This window comes from Tamandua tetradactyla, chromosome 10, assembly GCF_023851605.1.
Source record: "Tamandua tetradactyla isolate mTamTet1 chromosome 10, mTamTet1.pri, whole genome shotgun sequence".
NCBI lineage: Eukaryota > Metazoa > Chordata > Mammalia > Pilosa > Myrmecophagidae > Tamandua > Tamandua tetradactyla.
The window spans coordinates 19762356-19786774 of record NC_135336.1 but is presented as its reverse complement, the minus strand read 5'-3'; the positions used below and the strand labels follow the sequence as shown (position 1 = coordinate 19786774).

Genomic DNA, 24419 nt, shown 5'->3' with positions numbered 1-24419 from the left:
AAGGGAAGAAAAAAAAAGTCCTTAAAATGCTTCTCTAAAGTCTCTGAATTAGTTGCCTGGAGAAAGCCAAGGCTGCTGGTGTGGATGTTTACACCCCAAAGTAAACCTTCCTCAAGAGTCACTGCTCTCACAGATGTGTTGCAGTTGGTCTTCGCATCAAGGAACAGCCCCCTCAAGGAAACAGATGTAAATACAAAACAGCAGGGGAAATCCACACCAGGGGCCAAGGGTCACCTGACGGGTGATGAAAATCAGCAACAAATAAACAAGTAACTGTACAAATAAAAATAGAACAACCTGGGTTAGAAGAACTATATAAACAGGATACAGAAGAGAAATTTGAAGATAACTTTAATTTAAATAGTTCCAGATACAAACAAGAAGCATCTTGTATCTATGAAACTAGATGCTCCAGAAACAAGAAAAAGCTTTGGAAATGAGAAATAAAAATATGATCACTGAAATTAAAAATGCAATAAAAGACCTGAAAGATAAAATGACATAAATATCTGAGACTTCAGGACAGAAAGAAAAAGGGCAGAAATTTTGAGCAAAAAAATAGGAGAGAGGAGAAATATCAGAATTACAACATCCAATTAACAAGAGCACTGAAGAAAAAAAGGAAAAGGGAAAACAGAAGAAAACAACAGATAAATAAACCAATATCTCTAAACTGAAGTCTTCAGACTGAAATATTCCACCAAGGAATCAATACACAAAAAAATGGGGGAAAAGCTCATACCTAAATGCATGGCTATGCAATTTCAGGAGAAATCCTAAATGTTTCCAAAGATAAAGCTGGACACTTAAAAAGGAACAAGAATTAGTCTGACATCAGACTTCTTGTCAGCAACACTGAATGCTAGGTAACAATGGAGCAATGACTTAAAAATTCTGAGAGGAAATTTCTTTGAAACTAGAATTTTTGCAGGATTACCAATTAGACAAAAGCAAGTTAAGCAGGCAAGGCCTCAGAAAATGTACCTCTTATATACCTTTTCTGAGGAAGATACTATATTATGCAGGCTAGCAAAATGAGGATGGACCCAGACGGGCCAGCCTTTCTAGAATATCAACTAGTCCATCCCCCTATCCCACATTATCGACAGCCCCTTCCAACATGAACAAGTTATAATGGGAATAACCCAAATACCCCTAAAAATTGGGAGAAACATCAAAGGTCAAAGTGGAGTTATACAGAGAAGGTAGGATTAACAAATGGGTATTATTGCTGAATGACTATATTGATATATCTTTTAGTCTCCAGTGTCTTGGAGCAGCTAGAAGTAAAAATCTAAGACTGGGGAATTGTAACCCATACCAAACTCTGAAATCTGTTCTACAACTAATTGTTGTGGTGTGCTTCGAAATGTATTGCTTTTTTGTATATATGTTATTTTTCACAATAAAAAAAAATTTTAAATGAGGATGTAAACCATGAAGGAGGAAAAAAGAAGATTCAGAAAACAGTGGTGAAATGAGAGGAAAATCAGGATATCAGAGAAACAAGCCAAAATTGAAGGAGAGGGATGGAGGCCTCAGGAGGGATACTTCCCGGTAGGAATTGGATTCAGTGCAATAGATAGCATGATTAGCAAACTGATGTTAAAGATATGCCAAGTGCACATTCTGGCCACAAGAAAAAAGAAAAGCTATTGAAATTTCAGGAAAAATGAAAAAAAGAAAGTAAAGGTTTAAACTATAAAGCAAACAAAATGTGACATGATTTAAAACAATTAATGAAAAAATAATCCATGGCCTTCTATTAGGAACATTCTCCCCTAAATGGCACATGGACCACATCCGAATTGTAACAAAGGAAATGGAACTCGAGCCCAGCACTTGCTCTTTGATGAACAACAACTACGTCATAATAACGAAAATATTTATTGGTTTTTAAACTTCTAAAATTGACCTATGGGCAAAACACAGAGGACATAAGTATCATTACAAAACAGAATACAAATATTATGTTCCTTGACAAAATGAAAGTAAGGCTATAACTAACAGCTATGCTAACGGCTATTAGGAGGTGAAACGAGGGAAGGGAAAAGGCACTAGCATTTTCATCTTAACAGTATGGAAAACAAAAATACAGTCTCATGAGCTTTCCCACATTCCTGGATGGAATGTTATAAACTTCAATTAGTTTAATAAGAAACCTTGAAAGAGGATTAAAGCAATGCCTTTTGAGCTAGCCATTAAAGTTGTTAGAGAAAAAAGGAAAAGGTTAGCGAGTGTTTGCATACCAGTTGCAATAAATTTTAAGTTAATGCTCTACTTATTCTGTTTCTTTTCATCATAAACTTAAGTTTTTAAGTGTTTGCTAAGAAGAGCAAGGAACTTTTCAATACTATTGTGTTTGATTTTTCACTTCCAAAGACTGACTGGTAACCTTAAGACAAAGAAAATGTTTTTAATTCAGTTTGGGGTGGACAACAACGATGATGAAAGTTATTGTTTACTTAGGTGTAAACTGCACATTTCATGAGTTTTTGCCTACTCACCTGGTAATTATCAACTTGCTATGGCATACTTTCCTGATATTGTTCTAAAACCAAAATGTAAAAGGATTATGCAGATTTTTAAAAATTAGGACACTAACCAAAGCATTCCTTATAAAAACATTTTATACCTGAAATAAATATGACTCTAATACATTAATCTTAAAACACAACACAGAATCTCAATTTCTCAACCCAGCAGTGAGGAGTTAGTAGGCATAGCCTAGAGTTGATAAAAACAGAGATTTTAAGTATATTAAAGTTACATATATTAAAGGTAACCAACAAAAAGAACCAAAAATAATATAACTATTGAAAATTAGTAAGCTGATGGGGGGCATGGAAGTAAGCTAAATGCTCATACTTCCTAGCATGGAGTCAGGAGATAATTTCTGAGTTTGATTAATCAAGTTGTAGGCATTAGCATATTGTTTGATGATTTTAATCAAAATATTAAAAAATGGCAATGGTTAAAAATGTTTTCTCTTATGTAGTGATATTTGGGGGTGGGGAAGGGATAGGTTGGGAGACTGCATTACAAGCACCTCTGTACTGTTTAAATTTTTATTATGTGCAGGTCTTAATTGGATTAAAAAAAAAAAAAGATTGCCCAGGACCTGCTTTCTCTCATCAGTACTCCTGGGACCAGGTCCTGTCACTGAGGCTCTGCTCAAGGGCTGGGACCCCTCTTGCTTGCAGCGAGAACTATCTGATGCTGTGCCAGTTTGAATCTGTTAAGTACCCCAGAAAAGCCAAATTCTTTAATCCTCATATTCAATATTGCTGGGTAGGAGCCTTTTGATTGTTTCCAAGGAGATATGACCCACCCAATTGTGGGTGATAACTTTTCTTTGGTGGGGGGGTGCATGGCCCAGGAATCGGACCAGGTCTCCCACATGGAAGGCGAGCATTCTGCCACTGCACCACCCATGCACCTGGGTGGTAACTTTTGATTAGATGGTTTCCATGGATATGCATCGCGACCCATTCAAGGCAGAGTTGCTTACTGGAGTCCTTTAAGAGGGAACCATTTTGGAAAAAGCTTTAGAGCCAACAGAACTGACAGAGCCCCAGGGAAGCCGTTGAAGACTCCTGGAGAGAAAGCTAGCAGATGTCACCATGTGCCTTTCCAGCTGAGAAAGAAACCCTGAACTTCATCGGCCCTCTTGAACCAAGGTATCTTTCCCTAGATGCCTTAATTTGGACATTTTCATGGCCTTAGAACTGTAAACTTGTAACTTATTAAATTCCCCTTTTAAAAAGCTGTTCCATTGGGCGGGCCGCGGTGGCTCAGCGGGCAAAGTGCTTGCCTGCCATGCCGGAGGACCTCGGTTCGATTCCCGGCCCCAGCCCATGTAAAAAACAAACAAACAAACAAAATACAATAAAACAAGAAAATGTTTAAAGATGTTTCCCTTCCTTCCATCCTTCCTTCCTTCTCTCTGTCTTTCCTTCCCTTCCTCCCTCTCTCTAAAAAAAAAAAAAAAAAAAAAAAAAAAAAGCTGTTCCATTTCTGGTATATCGCATTCCAGCGGCCTGCAAACTAGAAGAGATGCCAAGGGCGATCGCTGGCTAGATCACTATGTTTACTATTCCTTCCTGGATCTCCTAAATTCTGACTCTCTGCCAAGGTTTCCACCTGTCACCAGGTTTTCTGGGTGCTGGCCTCACCGCCAGGTTACATTGCCTCCTACCCCCTACAGCTGCCTCATTCTGCCCCCAAACATCTGGCATTTTTTATGTCCATTCATTCAGCTTTGTGAGCTTACACTACTATTTATCCTATAAGCTTGCCATTTTGGTACCCCACGTAGCTTGCCATATACTTTCTTTCAGATCATTTACAAAAGTTAATAAATGAAGACCTATGAGAAACCTTCTACTATATATGCTTCTATCCAGGGAAGTGACTGATTAATCCTAATCATTTCTGGCTTCCAAATAGTTTCTGTATTTATAACAACCAGCCTTTGCTTTTCCCCAGCAATCCCTTACACATGACCAGCCTTTTACTACAGAGCCCCCAAGCTGGCCTTGAGTGGAGGATGCTGAGCCCCCGGCCAATGGAAGGAGAACGGGCTGATGCTGACACAAGCACAGGCTCCCTCGGGAAGGGGCCAGACCCAGAAGTGGGCCAGGAGATGACTTCTGAGACAAAGTAGAGAAGTCAGAAGACAGGTATTCAGTTCCATAGACCAAAAGGACCAGAGACGTGTACATCAGCCAGGAAGCCCTGGGGGGATTCCTGGTGGGACTGAAGCCAGTACCAGGTCATGGCCAGCCCAGGGCATGCATGTGAAAGCGGAGGAGCCAGAGCTTATTCTGCAACTAACACAGGACACAAGGACGGAGATGAGGGCAGAGCCTGACAACATGGAAAGGAGTCTCCCTAGTCTATCATTCCTTTTTTTAATATTTTTATTGTCAAACCTTAACAGACAAACATACAAAAATTCTTGACATACAAACATTCTATACATGGTGTACAATCAGTGGCTCACAATATCATCACATAGTTGTGTATTCATCACTATGATAATTTTTTAGAACATTTCCAACACTCCAAAAAAGAAAGGGGGAAAAAATGGAAAAAGAAAAAACTCATACATGCCATCCTTCTTACTCTTCCCTCTCACTGACCACTGGCAATTCAATCTACTTAATTTAACTTTTGTTCCCCTTATTATTTGTTTATTTCTTATCCATATTTTTTACTCATCTGTGCATACCATAGATAAAAGGAGCATCAGACACAAGGTTTTCACAATCACACAGTCACACTGTAAAAGTTATGTCATTATATAATCATCTTCAAGAAACAAGGCTACTGGAACACAGCTCTATGCTTTCAGGTACTTCCCTCTAGCCTCTCTAGTACACTTTAAATTAAAAAGGGGATATCTATATAATGCGTAAGAATAACCTCCAGGATAACCTCTTGACTCTGTTTGAAATCTCTCAGCCACTGACACTTTATTTTGTCTCATTTCTCTCTTCCCCCTTTTGGTTGAGAAGGTTTTCTCAATCCATTGATGCCAAGTCCCAGCTCATCCCAGGATTTCTGTCCTACATTGCCAGGGAGGTTTACACCCCAGGGAGTCATGTCCCATCTAGAAAGGGGGAGGGCAGTGAGTTCACTTGCTGTGTCAGCTTAGAGAGAGAGATGCCACATCTGAGCAACAAAAGAGGCTCCCTGGGGTTGACTCTTAGGCATAATTTTAATTAGACTTAGCCTATCCTTTGCAGGGATAACTTCCATAGGGGCAAACCCCAAGATCTAGGGTTGACCTATTGATTTGGTTGTACCCCACTGCTTGTGTGAATATTAGAAATTCTCCGAATAGGGAAGTTGAATATTTCCCCCTTTCTCCCCATTTCCCCAAGGGGACTTCTCAAATACTTCTTTATTCACTGTCCAGATCACTCTGGGACTTATTAGGGCATCACACTAACCTGGACAAACAAAAAAAATCTCGTGCCCTATTGAAGATTCCATGTACTTATGGTGTTCAATTAAACTGACCATACAAGTTAAATTAGCAAATGCACCTAGTCTATCATTCTTAAGGCCACCCAAAGCCTTTCATTAAAAATAACTAGCATGGGTGATCTGTGGTACTGCTGGCAAAGTGGACTCTTGTTATATTGGTTGTATTTTGTGGCTGTCATTTTCTAGAATTTTACCCTTATACAACTACATAAATCTTGGGGCAGATGTTCTCTAGTTCTGGTAAATTACAAATGTTCAGCTCGTCAGTCAGATTAGAAAAACTATTTTGATTCAGTATTTTTTTTTTTACCCGTGCTTGACAAGTGTTACGGAGATTTCCTAGTTTGCTTGTTTTGGGGGCTCTGGCATAATTTTAAAATATTGTAGTACCGATATAGATTGAAATAGTACTGATGCTATTTCCCAGAGCATTAGGTTGAAATGTTCACAACTATTAACTTTTTTAAAAGTTTCACAGTTTAAAAAGGTTAGGGAAATCTTGGTTGATTAAGATCAGGGAGGTTTTAGCTACAGAACTTCCTAGCACCTTTAATAGGCTAATATTCACTGTTCATCTCTAAGAAGAGGATATAGCACATGATGTTTCCCAAAAATTATTTGACTATTGAACACTTTTTTTTTTTTTAAGAAACACTTCATTCATTAATAGACTTCAATGGAACACTGGGAAACACTAAGTCTCCATTCTGTAATTGCCATTTGATCTTCAATGCCTTTCTTGGCAGCCTTCCTCAAATAGCTGTTTAGAATGGGAGATTCTTAAAGCTGGAGGTGTCCTGAAGATCATCCACCCCAACCTCTTATTTTACAGATAAAGAAACTGAGGCCCAAAGAGGGTGATTTTGCTCAAATTTTCAAACTAATTAAAGGCAGAATTTGGAATACTCGAGTGTCCTGATCCCACGTCAGTGCTCTTTCACCACATCAGATAGCTTCTCAACCATTTCTTTCCAATACCTGGGCTTTTCTTAGACTTCCTCTTTCTAAAGCAGAGGAACTGCATGATTAATTTGGGGTTACCTCCCCCACAAGAAGGCTGAACTTAGCAGTTATTATCAGCATTACGCAAAGGTTTACCCACAGACACTTCCGTCACCAGCTCCGAATCAGGGGTCTGTGCCTGGCGGGGGCCACTTCCCTTCCCCGTGGGTTTTAAACTGCTGGTTCCAAGAAGCAGTGAATTGCTTTGCCCCCAAATCACATGTTCTCCCTGTATCAGGATCCGAAGGCATGGGCTTACACTGCGACCACGTGACTTAGGTAACCGCTTCCTCAATACGGTTAAATGCTTCCAACTTCGTCTTCCACCCAGGGTTTTTGGTCTTTTAGCACAGCTCTGTTACCAGGGCTTTAATTCATAAGCATGATGATGCTGGCCACCACTTTACCAGTTCAGGTCCGTAAGGCTAAACCTCCAGTGTCAACCGCAGCCTGCAGTTTGGGTGGATGACACCAGGTGAATAGGGGACTTGGGGGTTAGCGCCCCGCTTCAGTATCGGGTGGCAGGACAGCTGTGGAGGGCCCAGAGAGGACATGATTTCGTATACGTCTAGAAAATAAACTCCTGGATAAAATGCTCAGTAGAAGTGTCAAGCAACCACTTAATTACCAACATTTGCGAGAGGATGGGTCATTTCCTTCTTCTCTCTGCCCTCTCAGTCAACTAGAGCGCACATATTATCAGAGTCTTTACTTGTCCCAGTGATCACAATCCCACTCCTGTCCTCAGTTTTCTTTTTCCTTTTTTTTTTTTGTTCCTGAAAATGAGGATTAGTAAAGGGGGAAAAATGACCTGAATTTTCCTAGGCTTTCCTGGGACATCCCACAGCTTTTAGTTGTCCATCAAAGGACTACTTACCCTTTCTCTAGGAACCTTCATGATTCCTCCCGGGCACTCTCCATCCAAATCCATGCCTTTGGAAACTCTTTAGTATTTCCTTTCCATCTATGGCTTAATAGTTTCTCTGTTGCCCATTTTCTTTCTTTAGGTTCATATTTGTTATTTTTCTTTTTCATTAAGATAGAACAAGCACACATAAAAGTGTCTGAGTCTTATAAGATGACTTTTTTAATGAAAGAAAGAATTCTTTTAGTGTTCAGCAGCAGCACAGTGGCTCGGAGCCTCCTCTGCAAATGGGGACACTACTATGATTCTGCCTTTCCAATATTTTTGACATTTCATCTGAAGAGAATTACAAATGAAACCTTGAAACCTCACCACTTCTCTCTCGTGGAGCTCAGGCACCGTGTGTCCAAGTGGAGCGACTTAATCCTTCAGGGCTGTTGTAAACTTAGAATTAGCATTTATAAGGCACTTAATAGGTGCTAAATAAATGTCTGCTGTCATTGAATCCACCAGGAAGGATGGGTTCCTAAAGACTTGGGTCTGCCATCCCCTTACCTTCCTTCTGATTTGCAAACCCTGCTCCTTCCCCACATCTGGCTTGTTAGTTTGTGTACTTAGCTGTTCTTATAGAAATCTTCCATTCCCTCTGTCCTCTATTCTCGAAGGCAGAATTTGTCAGTCTCCTTCTGTATCAATGCTTTAGAGATTCTGCTGGACAGACAAGTGTCAAATAATGGGGCATTCAGATGCCAGGACTCAAGCAGGATTCATTGGCTCCTGGGTGGGGGTGGCCCCAGACAAGGGAGTATGTGTTCTCTCTTCCAGCATCCTCTCCGGAGTACGTGCAAAAAAAGGGGTTCATCCCTTATTTTCTGGGTGACCTTGGGAAAATAACTTAACCTGAGCATTTCCTCATTTCTAAAATGGGGTTAGTCCCATGGATGGGTCCATATTCTTTTGGGCCTGAAGCTTACTAAAAATACAAAATTATGAATACAAAAATAGAAACAGGGCCTTGAAAGGAGCTCATACAAACGAGGGACCCAGAAGCCTAAGTTTCATTAGTTTCATAGTAAATGTGCATCCTATAGAACCAATGAGATTGTGGTGAAGTGTAAATGAGAGACTGGATGTAAAGTGCTCAGCACAGTGCCTAATGTAATAGGTTGCTAAAATGATAATAATCATTATAGAAATATAAAAAGTGTAATTAAAATGTTAATTTTATAAATAAAATTACAAAAATAAATATGCATAATGGTTATAGAGCTTCCTTTCTCTCCCCTGTTGCTGCACACAGGTCCATCAGGATGAAGTGGGGTGGACCTCATCTCCAGGCTGTCCTTACTTGGGCCTCTCTATTCCTTAAACCTGGAGATCCCATTCAGGTTCGGCTCAGAGGATCCTGGTCCTCTCATCCACAAGACACAACTCGTAAGGAGACCTCAGGGGTGGCTCAGGCAGGAGAGAAATGGAGGAGGTAGGGGAAGGCACTGATGGCCCCAAGAGGTCATGATCATCCCTAAGGACAGGAGCAACCAGGGATGGAGGCCTGGAGACAGCCAGGCAATCCAGAGGGGTCCAACGGAGTCCTGGAGCTTCCCAGGGCATGTGCGCATGAGAGGGTGTTCTAGTTTGCTAGCTGCCAGAATGCAATATACCAGAAACAGAATGGCTTTTAAAAAGGGGAATTTAGTAAGTTGCTAGTTTGCAGTTCGAAGGCCGAGAAAATGTTCCAATTAAAACAAGTCTACAGAAATGTCCAATCTAAGGCATCCATGGAAAGATATCTTGGTTCAAGTAGGCCAATGAAGTTCAGGGTCTCTCTCTCTAGTGAGAAGGCACATGGTGAACACAGTCAGGGCTTCTCTCTCAGCTGGAAGGGCACATGGCGAACACGGCTTTCTCTCCTGGCTTCTTGTGTCATGAAGCTCCCCGGGGGGCATTTTCCTTCCTCATTTCCTAAGGTCGCTGGCTGATGAACTCTGCTTCTCATGGCTATGTGGCTCTGCTCTCTCTGAATCTCCTTCATTCTTCAAAATGTTTCCTCTTTTATAGGGCTCCACCCAAATGGGCATAGAAATGTCGTCACCTAATCCAGTTTAACAACCACTGCTGATTAAATCACATCTCCGGGGAGATGATCTGATTACAGTTTCAAACATACAGTATTGAATAGGGATTATTCTACCTCTATGAAATGGGATTTTGATTAAATATGGCTTTTCTAGGGGACATATACATCCTTTCAAACCAGCACTGAGGGATTCAGGTCCAGAGAGGTCAACAGGGATTAAAGAAACAGCACAGCTGTTGGCCACAAAGGAGACTATGAACATTCTGGTAAAGGCTGTTTCTTTTCCAAAATGTGTTTTTGCTGTTTGCTGGGTGTGGTCAACCACAGGCCCATGACTGTTGACTGTGGTCAAAGAGGTCCTTATTCCTTCCAATGGGTGTTTAGGATCTGGGAACAACGTTTATATGACTTCACAGGACTGGTATTAGTCCCCCTGAATTTCCATTTCTTAGTTCCTTCTTGTATTGTGGCCCTGGATTCCCAGAGTGGCTGTCTGTAAGTGAAAACCCTGAAGGCAAGATATTGTTTTTCAAGGAAAGTTTGGTGGTGTGGGTTGGAGAAGGAAAACGCTTCAAGAAACAAGCAAATGCAAACTCTGTTCCAAGACTCCAACCCCCATGCCCACCCCCGCCCCTCCAACCACCACCACAGGGCGTGCTGGAGTGGAGTGTGAGAGAAGGACTCACTTCATAAATCCAGAGGAGACTCCAAACCTAACCTTCAGCTGCTCCTCCCAGGAATCACCTACCCTTGGGATAAAATATCTGAAATAACTTAAATAATATGTCTCTAGCCAGAGACAGGGGAGTTAGGCTGGGGGGACAGAGTATTCTTCAGAACTCCTTTCCCCTCTCCACAGCCTGGAGGTTCTTCTGTTCCAGAAGAGGATGGTGCTGGAGGGAGCCATGGCCGTGACTCACTCAGAGCTAATCCTTGGCAAATCTGTCACCATGGAAACTGTCAATCATCCATGCTTTTCGTAGCTTAAAGGAACATCAGCCAGGGGAAAGCCAAGTAATAGAACTCGCTCATCTCACCTATTGTGTTTATATTTGGGCCCCTGGTAAACAAAGAAAGAACAAGAGTAGGGCAGCCTTCCATAGCAGGCTGATGGCCCAACTCTGTCACTAATCAGCTGTGTGACCTTCAGCCAGTCCTTCATCAGCTCCCTGCGCTCTCCTTTCCTCCCTGGTCAACGAAAGGAGCAGATCAATGATTTGCAATCTGGTTGGGCTGAGGGGTGAGGTAGAGAAGCCTGTGGAGTTCGACAAAGTTTATTCAATACTGTAATTTTATATTTGGTATATTACAAAATAATCTTTTTCTTTTTTTTGCATGGGCAGGCACTGGGAATCAAACCTGGGTCTCTGACATGGCAGGCAAGAACTCTGCCTGCTGAACCACTGTGGCCCATCCTATTTTCATCATTTAAGCCATCAAAAATAAAGTTTGGCAAATATTCTTAGCCAATGATCTTTTACAAAGGAATGAGGAAGCCACCCCTCCCTGGTTCAGGGAATCGCATCAGAATCTCCGGTGATGAGAGATTTTTAGTATGATTATCAAAAGGAATGTGGATTAAAAAGACAAAAAAATTGAGAGTCACTGGACTAGCTGAACCCAAGTCAATCCAGTTCAAATCTGATCCTGGGTTACTGGGGGGCATCTTCAACTTTCAGGCCACAGTCAATTCCTGCCTGGAGGGAGAAGTGCTTGAGGGAAGGCTCGCTACTTCTCACACCCTCCCTTCTGCGGTCTTGCTGGATCCCCACCAGGGCTGCCAGGGAGCAGAGCCCAGGTCCCCACTGCACTCCCTACCAACTCCAGGTGCAATCTTCTGTTCGCATATGGGGGACACTCTAAGGCCGACTTCTTAAGTGTGGGACCTATGCAGTCACACTGGGCTTTGTGCTCCGAAGAGCCCTATGCTTAGTTGAATGTTCTGCTGTCATCAGCTTGAAATTCTTAATAAGTTTTGAAAAAGGGGACCCATCTTTTCATTTTTTCAATGGATCCTACAAACTATATAACAGATTCTGTTCTTGTCTCCCCACTGCTCTCCGCAGCCATTCTGCTGATCGTTTCTACTTCTTCAAACTTCTAAATCTCTTAAGGGCCCAGGCTTTTGAAAAACAGAAGCCAAAACACCATCTAGGCAAATTCTGCTTCCTTCCTGCCTCTTATCTTCCCCGAAGACCATAAAATATAGATCAGCTTTCTCTTGGATGGGAAAGAAAAGGGGAAAACAGAGGAAATTAAAAAATCATGTCACTATCTGAAAATATACAATATCAAGGAATGTTAGGGAGGATCTGGCCTTTCATCATTTGTCCACAGAGCCAGGTTCTCCACTATCTATCTACAGGTCCCTTCTGCTCTCTTGCTGCTTCTGAGCCACTTGAGGAAGCAGAAATCTTTGCTGAGCCTGTGACTGTTACAAATTAAGCTACTTTGAATTTTTGCCTACAACTCTTTTTATGGACACATGCTTTTGTTTCTCTTCCATAAATAACTAGAAGTGATATAGTTATTTATAGTTATCAAACAGCGTATGTTTAATTTTTAAGAAACTGCATGTTTCCCAAAGTGGTTGTACCATTCCTTTTACATTCCCATCAGAAGTATGAGAGTTCCAGTTTCTCCACATCTTTGTCAACACTTGGTATGATCAGTGTTTTTAATTCTAGACATTCTAGTGCCTGTAAAGGGATATCTTATTGTGGTTTTGATTTCTATTTCTCTAAAGAGAAATGCTGAGTCTCTTTCATGAGTTTATTGCCATCCATCGATCTTTTCTGGTGTAGTTTCTGTTCAAATAGTTTGCCCATTTAAAAATTTTTGTTGTTTTCTTATTATTGAGTTTTGAGAGTTTTAGAAATACACATATACACACACAAACTCATATATTCTGGATATAAATCCTTTATCAGAAATGTATTAGCAAATGTCTTCACTCAGTCTGTGTCTTGTCTTTCAATTTCTTACCAGTATCTTTCAAAGAACAGAAATTCTTTTTTTATGAAGTCTACTTTATCAATTTTTAAAATACATCATGCTTTAGGTACTACATCTAAGACATCTTTGGTCGCAAAGGTCTCCCCCTATACTCTCTTACAGATGTTTATAGGTTTTGGTTTTATAGTTAAGTCTATCAAACACTTCATGGTAATTTTTGTATATAGTGCAAAGTATAAATCCAAGTTTTTTTCTGGCATGTGGTTATCCAACAAATGTTCACCATTTGTTGTAAAATCTACCCTTTTTCCACTCAATTTCCTTTGTACCCTTTTAAAAAGTCAACTGACCATATATAGTCTTTTTCTGGACTCTCTATTCTATTCTATTTGCTTTACACCATTACCATGCTCTCTGTTGCTAATTTCCTGAGAGTTTTCATCAAGAATGCATATTGAATTTTACAGAATGCTTTTTCTGTACCTGTGGAGATGATCAAATGATTTTTCTCCTTTATTCTGTTAACTTATATTGACTGGGAATCTGCAAATTACATTAAATGATTCTAAGTGTTAAACTAATCTTCCATCCTACGGATAAGTTCTATCTATGTAGTGATGATATATTATCCTTCTTGTATATTGTTTGACTTCTTAAAATTTTGTTAAGACGGCAGGCAATGGTGGCTCGGTGGTAGAGTTCTCGCCTGCCATGTCGGAGACCTGGGTTCGATTCCCAGAACCTGCTCCACCTCCCCCCTAAAAAATTGTTAAGAATTTCTGGATCTGTATTCATTAGGATATTAATCCATAGTTTTCTTGTAACATATTTGTCTGTGCTGGGTATTAGAGTAATACTAGCCTCACAGAAAAAACTGGGAAGTATTCATTTACTCCTCTTCAATTTTCTGTAAGAGTCGTATAAAGCTAGTATTATTTCTTTCTTACATGCTTAGTAGAATTCACCAGTCAAGCCATTTAAGACTGAAACTTTCTTTATGGGAATTTTAAACTTCAAATTCAATTTCTTTAATAGATATAGGTCATTCATATTTTTTACTTCCTCTTTTGTGAGCTTTGGTAGTTTGTGTCTTTCAAGGAATTTGTCCATTTCATCTAAGGTGTCAAATGTACTGGCATGAAGGTATTTCTAAGATTCTTTTATTTTCCTTTGACTACCTATAGAATCTGTAGTGATACACCTCTCTCTCTCATTCCTGATATTGGCAATTTATATCTTCTTTTTTTCTGATCAGTCTGACTAGAGCTTTATTAATTTTATTAATCTTCTCAAAAGACCAGCATTTGGTTTCATTAATTTTCACTACTGTTTTCCTAATTTCTATTTCATTGATTCCAGCACCACCTATTGAAAAAATCCGTTCTTTCTCCAATGAATCTGCTTTGCCCCTTTTTCAAATATATGATCTTTGGTATTTCCTTTCTTCTGCTTACTTTGGGTTAATTTGCTTTGCTTCTCCTAAAACTGAGAAGCTGACTTGAGAACTTTCTTCATTCTAATATGTTTGTTTTTTCATGGCCAGGCACTGGGAATCACTCACCAAAAATTTTTATATGTTGTGTTTTCATTTTAATTCGGTTCAAAATACTTTCTAATTTTCCTTTTCATTTTTTCTTTGAACCTTGACTGTTGTTTTTTTAGTTTCAAAATTTGGGGGACCAAGGGTGTCCAAATATCTTTCTCCTATAAATTTCCAATTTAATTGCATTGTGATCAAAGAGCATACTTTGTACGATGTATAATTTTAACTTTATTAAGCCATTTTTTATGGCCCAGAATATGGTTTATCTTGTTGAATAATCTACATACACTTGAAAAGAGTTTGTATTCTATTGTTAGGTCAAGCTGATACATGTTGAAGATTTCTATATCCTTATTTTTCTACAAATTCTATCAATCATTGAGACTAGAGCATTGATATCACATAGAGTTATAATTGTGGATTTATCTATTTCTGCTTACAGTTCTATCAGTTTTGCTTCATATATTTTGAGCTCTGTCATGGGTCCATAAATATTTTGGATTGCTATAGTCTCTTCATAAATTGATCCCTTATCATTATGAAATAATCTTCTTTATCCTTGGTAATATTATTTGCTCATAAATTTACTTTTTCTGATATTTTATTTAGCCACTTCCACTTTTTTTTAAGGTTAGTGTTAGCAAGTTATATTTTTTCCATCCTTTTAATTCTAACTTCTTTGTGGTTTTAAGTTAAAATGGGTCTTATAGGCAACATATAAGTGGATCTTACTTTTGTTAGCCCATCTTGAATCTCTGCTTTTTAAATTGCAGTGTGTAGATCATTTATATTTATTTGCTTTTTGGTCTTACGGTTGGGTTGGGTTTCAATTTCCTATCTTGCTATTTTCTTTGTGTATCATCTTTTCTTTTTTCCACGTTCTCTCTTTTTTCTGCCTTCTTTTGACTTGAGGTTATTTTGTTTTGTTTTTGCATGGGCAGGTATCGGGAATTGAACCTGGGTCTCCGGCATGACAGGCAAGAATTCTGCCACTGAGCCACCAACGCACTGCCCCTGATCTGAGTTTTTAATGATTTCATTTTATCTCCTTATTGGACTTAGTAGTTATAACTCTTAGTTGTGTCATTTTATAGTTGCTTAGACATGCCAGGTGAATTTAGATGGAAATTCCAGGAGGTAAGATACAAATTTGGTCTAGGTGATGTCAGGACCATATGACTTTGACTTAGCCTTACTATTATATGCTCTAATTTCAAAGATTTCAGAAAACAGAAAAAGTAGACCCAGTCAAGATTCAATCACTAAGGAGGAGGTTCTGCTTCCAGTAATGGCAGAGTAGCTATATTGGACTAATCCTTCCACAGAAAACAAATAAAAATTCTAAAAAACGATTTAAAAGCAACTACCTGGGTGAACACAAGCAGTTAAAAATGAAGGGCAGATTTACACTTGGAAGAAAAGGACCTACTGAGTGAGTTTCTTGTTTTATTTTGTATTGTCTTGTTCCATTTTTTTTCAGCTTTTTATCTGAGGGACATGCTGCACCACACAGGAGGCCCAAACTCTGATAGAAACTTGCAATTTTACTGGCTTGAAAAATCATGACAGCCTTCAGAGCTACCAGAGAATCTAGAAAGCAAGTGGAGAAATCTTGGAAAAGAGAGAGGAGTCCTAGATTCGATATATAAACTCTGTCAATACCTCTGGCTGATCCCTGAAATATATAGGCATGGGACAAATTCCAAGCAGCCCAGCTAAAGACAAAAAAATACTGAACACAGATTTCTGCTGCTCTCCACAAGACAGGACGCAGAGTTTGTAGTATAAGTCCAGCTAAGTTAACTGCTTACTTAAGCAAAAAAAAAAAAAAATAATAAGATTCTTCAGCTGAATATATAACAGAATCCAGAGTATCTACAACATAGTATTCACTAATGATCAGAATGCATTCCAAAATTCTTAGATTCATGAAGAAATAGAAAACATGACCTAAACCTTGAGAAAAAGCAATCAGTTGAAACTAATTCTATGATGATCCAGCTACTGAAATTAGTAAAGATTTTTAAAGCAACTAAGATAACTATGGTCAAGGATGCAAAAGAATGTATGCTAATAACGAAAGACCAAATAGAAATTTATAACGATGAATTTCTCATGAGAGAAATAAAAAACCATTAAAAAGAATCAAATGGAAATTTTAGGACTGAAAAAAAATTGTCTGAAGAAAAACCATTGTGATGGGCTTAACAACAGATTGGAAATGACAGAAAAAAGAGGTGATGAACCTGAAGATAAACAGAAACTATCAATATACTGAACAAAGGAACAAAGAAGATATTTTAAATTAAGAAGGTAAGGGAGGGAAGGAAAACAGTTCATTGAAACCCAAATCTAATCCACAAACTTTATCCTACAGAGGGGTTTTAGCCCCTATTTGCATAAAACCTTTTCTAAGAACCAAATCAATGAAGCAAAATTGCTAGTTTTGCTTTCCTCCTCTTACTCCCCCAATCCTATTAAGAGAATGGATAATGAGTAAGGAAATAGTTGTATGTAGGAAGCCAGAGGGAAGAGGAAAAGAAGAAAAGGAGACAAAATCAGTCATCAACACAACCTTAATCAAGAGTGAAATAACTGTTTTTGAGTCTTGTGCCCTGGGAACAAGCTCAATCCTTAACTTCCTAGGGATTGTTTGGTCAGCATGCTATCTTACTGCTTTCTGGCCAGGGCACTGAGTATGAGGCACGTGTTCTCTAGGGACCTCAGCTCTCAAAGCTTCCTCGATGGCCAATGGGGAGCAGAAGAGTGGAGAAGGGTAAGGGAGCTTCTGTCACTACCCACAGGATCCTGGCTTAATCCGCATCCAGTACATCAAGGAAAGGTAATAATAGTATTTCTCTGCCCTCTGGGAGAAGATGCACAACTGGAGGTAGGGAGAATGGGGGTTTTCAGACCAGGTATGTCTTCAAGTGTGAAGAGGGCAGCTTGTCCTGCTCAGAAATTCATCCTGTTTAGTCCTAAGAAAATTAGTCCCTTTATTAACTTGGCCAAGGGATGTCAATATATAAGGGCAAGAAAGATCAAATCATGATGGGAGTCTTCAGGAATCATAAAAGCACATTCTCTGTTAAAATAATAAATTCTTAGTTAAAGCAAAGTCCAGCTCCTAGAGTCAGATACACATTTAAGAGCACATGCAGGCGAATGATGACACTAAGTCTGGAAGAACCAAGCATCTCTATTCCCAACGTGAGAATAAAAAGAACCCAAACTACAGTACCTGTAGCTGCTGGGAAGAATACCCCAAAAACGGTGAAGAAAGACTCTCCAGGGCTGTAATCTGGCAGACTGTTGTTCTGTAGCAGTTCTGGTGAATATCCAACAAAACCATGCTCTGAAATAATAAAGAGAGCAAAGTGAGTAAAGGGGTAAGTTAAAACACAGATATCCCTAGATTGTTTTATATAACTTTAAACATTAAACGGCGTGTGTGTGTGTGAGAGAGAGAGAGAGAGAGAGAGAGAAAGAGAGAGAAGGTCTGACAGAAACAACTTCTTTCCCACTTCTAGGGCGTGACTTTTGTGTGTCCACATCTATATAGATGAAAGTAGTTGAAAAGGATGTGAAGGAGAACAGTAGCTACCTCTGGGAGAGGAAGCATCTTCATTTTTTTGTTTTATAGACCAGTATAGCTTAAAAGTCTTTCAATAAGCATGTATTTATATATTTGTATTTTTTCAGTTGAATGAATACATCTATTAAACATCTATTCTGTGCCAACTAAGGTAGACAACTTTATCCTTAGGTAATTTGCCATGTATTAGGGATAACAGATACAAAAAAAAGAGATTATAATTCAGATTAAATGACTGGCATTGTCACGTACCTAATTATTAGAACTAGATCTAGAAATCCAGGTTTCTTGTCACTGAGTTTCTGAATAAATCAGCTCTTTTAAATGAAGCATTTAAAATATTTAATAAAGCGGTTTTTGGACATGTTTTTTGTTTCAGGTAAGCAGAAATCTGTTATTTTCCAAGAAAGCATCTTTTAATTCATTGTGCATAATATTCACAACACTCCTGGTCAGATTGAGAAATAAATGCCTTTGGGGTTATATCTTTTTTTATTAAATTTTTTTCATTAGAGAAGTTGTGGTTTATAGAACAACATGCATAAAATACAGGATTCCCCAAAACCACCCCACCACCACCACTGGCATTGGTGTGGAAAATTTGTTACAGGTGATACACTTTTTTTTTTTAATTCTACTATTTTTAGCAGTAGTTACACTTGTATGTGTTTGTTTTTAATGAAAAAATTTTAATTGAGGTTTGTAAGTTACTTTCCTGCTCAAAAATCTTCCATGGGTCCTATTACCTGATGAATTAAGTTCAGACTTCTTAAGATGAATATCACAGCCCTGCATGAGCTGGCAACAGCGTACCATCTCCAATTCATCCTATGCCTCTCCGCCCACCCCAACAGTCTCATAGATGACTCCTCCCAAGAACCCCACTAATATCCACCTCTGTCTTTGCTCAGGCTGTGCCCCTACCTTCCAGACACTTCTCCCATAGCTCTCAGCATCAAAACTCTACTCACTCTTCAAGCCCAGCTCAGATGTTGCTTCCTTTGGGCTTTACAATTCCCTGATCATTTAGGAGGGAGTCAGTTACTCCCTCCTAAATGGTTTTGGTACTGTGATTAGCCATATTGGGTCTTTCCCCTTCTAGACCACGAGCTCCTCAAGACAAGAAAACCATTCTTAAACATCACTGTCCCAAGAGCCAAGCACTCCATCTGGCACATGGTAGGGGGGTGGAAATATGGGTCATATTGAAAAGAATCTTTCTCTTAGATCTCTCAGCTACATCTGACTTCCAAGATTTCAGGTTGGCTTATTCACAGACTACTTTATATCAGAAACATCTCAGATCTGGTTTCTTCAAAGCATTTTAGATATTTTTTTTACATTGACTTTAACAAGGCCTTTTCAAGTGGTTTCCAGCTTATAGGCACTTTGCTTCTTTGTGGAAGGTCACTCTGAACAGCACCTAAGAGCATGCTTAGTATAGCAGGCTCTGGAATTTACAAATAAAAGTCAAAATTCTCGGGCTCAGTCACACCCAGGATATCCAAACTTTGAATGTCATCTCTGAGAATGAGTTGGTTTGTTCCTGTTAACTGCAACCCAAGAGAAACCAACCTTTGTCCTCAAACCCTGCAAACGAGTAGAATGGGTCTTGAACTTTCACTCAATAGCTGACCCTTAAAAGCTGTGGTGACATAATCTCTGCAAGCCTCTTCCTCCACCCACCTCAGGGCTTAACTTCAACCTAAGCTTCCCTGCCCAGAAGAGAGTTCCTGCTACACTGATGAGTCCAATGAGATCACCAGGGTCTCTCACAGCTTCCAAGATTCATAACTTCATAGGAAAAATATTTTTTGAAAAAAATAATAAAATTAAAGCTCAGTGAAGCACAAGAGACCCTTGGGAGTCCAGTCAGAACTGAAAATCACTGTCAATTTCTTTCTTTTGTCTGAACACAAAATTTGTCCTGGGACATTAAATCCCAAGTACTATGCAACAGTTCTGAATGGTTTGGCAGCTTCACAGATGGTCCTCCTCTCATTAACAAAAAAGCAATAATAGCTAAGTTAACTTTAGCTCATCCGCTGGCTGACCCCACTGACCAGCCTTTCTGAGGAGAAAACCAGCTCAGCCTGCCTTGGAACTGAGCTCAGCCAAGCTGGAAAGTTGTACAGGTCTGAGAGCACATCTGAGCAGAGGCCAGCCATGCAGGACATAAACACTTCATCAGACCCCATTAATCTCGACAGCCCCAGAGGTAGCCCTGACAGAGGGGAGCATTGGTCACCAGGCCTGAAGGGTTTTGTCCTGCTCAGCCTGGAGAGGTAGAGGATTTCAGGCCCAGCAGATGAGTCCCTGGGAAGCTTTCCCTACCTCCATCCCACCACCGAGAGCCGCGGTGAGAATGAGTCATTCGGCTGTCACGTGGCTATGGGGAGGAGGCCTGCCTCAGTTGCCCTCTCTGCGCAGCAGCCGCTATGAACGCGGCCCTCACACGTCCATGAGCGCTCACTCTTGTGGACTCTACTGCTGACCCTGGTCCTCCCCTGCTAATGCCGGCTCTGAATCTTTCTCAGAGAAATAACCTTAACTTTGAAAAGAACTTTATGGACCACGTTCATAAACATAAACATGAACTTTAGTGTTTGTCAATATTTTGTTCATAATAATTAAAATTGGGGGGTCTAAATGCTTAACTATGAGAGACTGATGTATTTTAAATGCTTCAGAAGAACTTGCAGTACTGTGGAAAACTGACCATGTTACATAGGATATAATATTAAGAAAACTGGATACCATTTATAATTTTTTAAAAATTTGAATTTGAACTAGAAGGAAATATACCAAAATATTAACCATGGTTGTCTGTAAAATGCAATTATGGACAACGTTTTTTTTTTCTTTCTGTTTTATTTTTTTCTTTACAAATTTTCTACATTTTCTTTAATGAGCAAAACCCATTTATTAAAAAAAAAGATTTCTTTCAGAAAAGCACACACAATACTCCATAACCGAAACCCCATCCTCTCCAGGAGCTTTTCTTTTTTTCTTTCCTTTTCTATGTATATTCTATTTGCTTCCGAAATGATTTGAGGTGGTTTATGAAAAAAACTAAGTAAGACACGGCAATAAAATAAGGAAATCATACTGGGGAAGAAATGGAGCATTAAATGAGAAGGGAGAGGGGAACAGGTCTCTCTTCATCCTCCCTGGCCCACAGTCTGAGGCTTAGCAGGTTTTCAGGTAGCATCTTTAGTGATAACCCTCAAATTGGAATTTGGGGCCTAGAGAGGTAATTTCTAACTTTTTAAGCCCACTGAGGCAGGACACGGAACTCCACAGTACATCACTCACCTGTGCCACTTTGCAGTGGATGAGGAGCCGCAGAGGCCTCATTTCTTCTGCCCTTACTTCTCCAGCCCTCATGGCTCACAGTGTCCCACTCTCTCGCCTTAGGCCCCCCACTTTCTCGCCTTAGGCCCCCCCATTCCCGAGCCGGTCCCCACAGAGACTTGACTCCATCATCAATCACTGTGCTTCCGGGGGCTCCAATCCCTCTCCCGAACCCCTTTCAAGTGGTCCATCTAGACCTCAAGCTTATGCAGAACAGGTGGCCCGATCAGGCACAGATCTCCCTTCTTGGCTCTCACTTGCTAGCTGAGGCCTGGTGCAAGGTCAGCTGGTCACATGCAGGGCACAGGGTGGAGGCAGACACCCACTGCCACGGCCTCTTACCATGCTTTTGTTGCTTGCTTGCTGGGCTTCCAAACCAAAGTCTCTTAATTCTTTTCGTCAAGGATTCCTTTGAGAATCTGTTGAAATCTGTGGCCTCTCTCCCCATAGACACCATATTTTCCATACCATTTGTGGGTTCCCAGACCTCTGAAGCCTGTCTGCATTCAGCTTCAACTTTCCAAACCCTGCCTCCAGGATAACAGCAGACCCAAGAGTTACATGGTCAATAACATTTTCGTACTGTGGTTCCTGTGCGCACAGGGGGTGGGCAGGTGCCCCCACTGAAAATAATGACGCATGACATTTGCCCGGGGACCTCCTGTGTGCTGGTCACTGCCCTAAGCCCTTTATGACGTCACCCTTGACCCTCACAACCATCCTGCAACGTAAGAGGTGAGAGTGGGGCTCAGAAAGGTGAAGACTCTCATCCAAGGTCACATAACCAGACCTGCCTGATGTAAAAATCCCACTCTTTGTGCCTCTCCATATTCTCCCTGTGCTGTGGGGCCACATTCTCTCTCCTGAATGCCAGGCCCTGGTGCCGGGCACTACGCTTCCTCACAGAAAGATGCATGCAGTACGGCTCCCCTACAGCCCCCCCACCCCCCCGCCCCGTGATCACTGCATCCTCCCTCCCTCTCCCCCTGCGGAGGGCAGGCAGAGCCCCTATGCAAGGTCATGCCCACAGGGGTCTGCTGTTGGCTGGGGCTTGTGCAATTGGGGGGAGGCAGTGCCCAGCCTGGCATCCAGTTTCTGTCCGAATTCAAATTTTTCTATCTGCCATACTGTCTCCCTGCAATTCATCCTGAAGCAGTTTCCCCAGGAGCTTCCAAAGCTTGTGTCTTGACCTCAAAAAGAGTCTTGTGCCTTGTGGGTGGGCCTCTCCTCTGCCGATAAAATAGGGGATTGGACTAGGGTCCTCTCAGCTGGGATAGCTTCCACATATGAAGCTGCTACATCTGAAGGTATCTGGAGCTTGACCTGAACATCTGGTTTTGTATCCGACGAACAAAAATACTTTGGTCCCATCTGAGCTGTACAGTTTTAGGAAGAACAAAAACAGAACAGAAGAGAGAGAGAGGGATAACAAATCACTAGACTGCGGCAGGAACTGGCAGAAGGAAAGTACTTGAAGGTCCCTCTGCAGGAAGGGCTTGCCCTTTCCACCCAGAATTTGGGCAACTCCTGCTTCTGGAGATGCTGCCAATGGGCTGTGGTGGGAGGGACCTACCCGTCTGCCCCCAAGGGGCGCTCATGGAACCCCACCCGCCCCTACCCCGCCAGCGGCAGTCAGCCGGGGTCACAAGAGGGGGGGAAAAAGAGCAGCCCTTGCAGGGCAGGGTTGGGCCCGCGCCCCCAATACCCCAGACGCGCCCAAGGTCCCGGCCGCCTCTGGGGAGGTCACTGCCGAGGAGCTTTCCGGGGCACCTGTGGCTCCCTCCCCTCCTTTCCCCACCCGGGCTTCGGGGTCGCCTGAAATTAGAAGAGGCTGCCGGGAAGTCACCGGCCTCCGCTGGTGGGTGTCGGGGTGAAGCTGTTGACTAACTTAGAAGAACGACGCTGGCACTGGCTGCGCGCGGCGGGGCTCGGGGCGGGGGCTTCCGGCGCTGGCTTTCCTCCTCGGCTCGGGCCCCCACCCCTCGACCAGCGAGACGGCCCTTTCCTGGGAACGGACAATGGGAGAGGCTGGTCCAACCAGGAATAGAAAGAGTGGAGGAAGGGCCCGGGAGAGAGGAAGGGAGGGAGGGGACCAGCCGCCCAGACCCAAAGGGAGGGGTGGGGCCTGGGAGATCACAGGAAGAGCAACTAAGCAAGGAAAAGGAAAGGAGAGGCGGAGGCTCTGGGAAGGGACACACATACCAGGACAAGGCCCAGGGGTCGTGGGGGAAATGAACGGGGTGCTGGCTGGGCAAGAGAAGGTCACCAAGAATGAGCTGAGGATCCCAAATAAGGAGGAAGTACAGTACAATGCGGACTAATGGTAACGTGAATTGGGGCCTTTCACAAGGTCAATTTTTGTGCTTTACCCACCCGCTCCTCCTAAGGTGCTCCTAAAGGGTGTGGCTGGACTGGAATCCAGGACGGTCTGCTCAGCGGCCATGACCTTGACCATTCTGGGACACCGCCTCACTGACAGAGATCTATCTGCAGCTTGAAGAAGGGTTTGGAGTGGGGGGCGGGGGCAGTGGTGCAAGGAATCTGAAATGGCCTGACCAAGAGGGTCCATGAAAAGGGGAAGGAAGGGAATGTCCAAGGGCCCTGCCCAGACACTCAAGTCACCCAGAGTTCCTGCCCAAGCACCTCACCTCACCCTTCTCCAGATCTGCCCAACCAGGGGTCTAAGGTGGAAAAAGGTGGGCCATTTACCCAGTGCGCCCCATGCGGGCCTGGGCTGGTCAGTGGAATTTTCCCTCCTCTGTGGCTTTGATGTTAGCTCCCATGCAAGGGGTCAGCAGAAAGGAGCAAAGAGGTCCAGTCAAAACTGAGAGCTCCGGTTTGAGAGAAGTCCCTGTTCCTCCTTCCTGAGGATGGAGCATAGGGCTCCCTTATGGGCACAAGAACCCAGCAGATCTTGCTCCTCAGAGCAGATCTCTGAGGAGCAAGGTGGGGGTGGGGGGAGGAACAAAACAGGAAAGGACCAGGAATCAGGATACCTGGGTTTGGGCCCTGGTTCTGACACAGACTCACTCAT

General features: G+C 41.7%; 1 protein-coding gene across 6 annotated transcripts in view; it reads right to left on the bottom strand.

Annotated features, from left to right (window-relative positions):
- SLC12A8 (solute carrier family 12 member 8) overlaps window positions 1–24419 on the bottom strand; it is a 246961-nt gene that overhangs the window by 63319 nt on the left and 159223 nt on the right. For all 6 annotated transcript variants that reach the window (XR_013158491.1, XR_013158492.1, XM_077118084.1 and 3 more), the window contains exon 6: window positions 17678–17791. Coding sequence is in view for 4 of the 6 variants with exons in the window: in XM_077118084.1 (XP_076974199.1) it covers window positions 17678–17791 (114 nt within the window). In the remaining 2 variants the exon portion in view is untranslated. The remainder of the gene's footprint in view (window positions 1–17677; window positions 17792–24419) is intronic.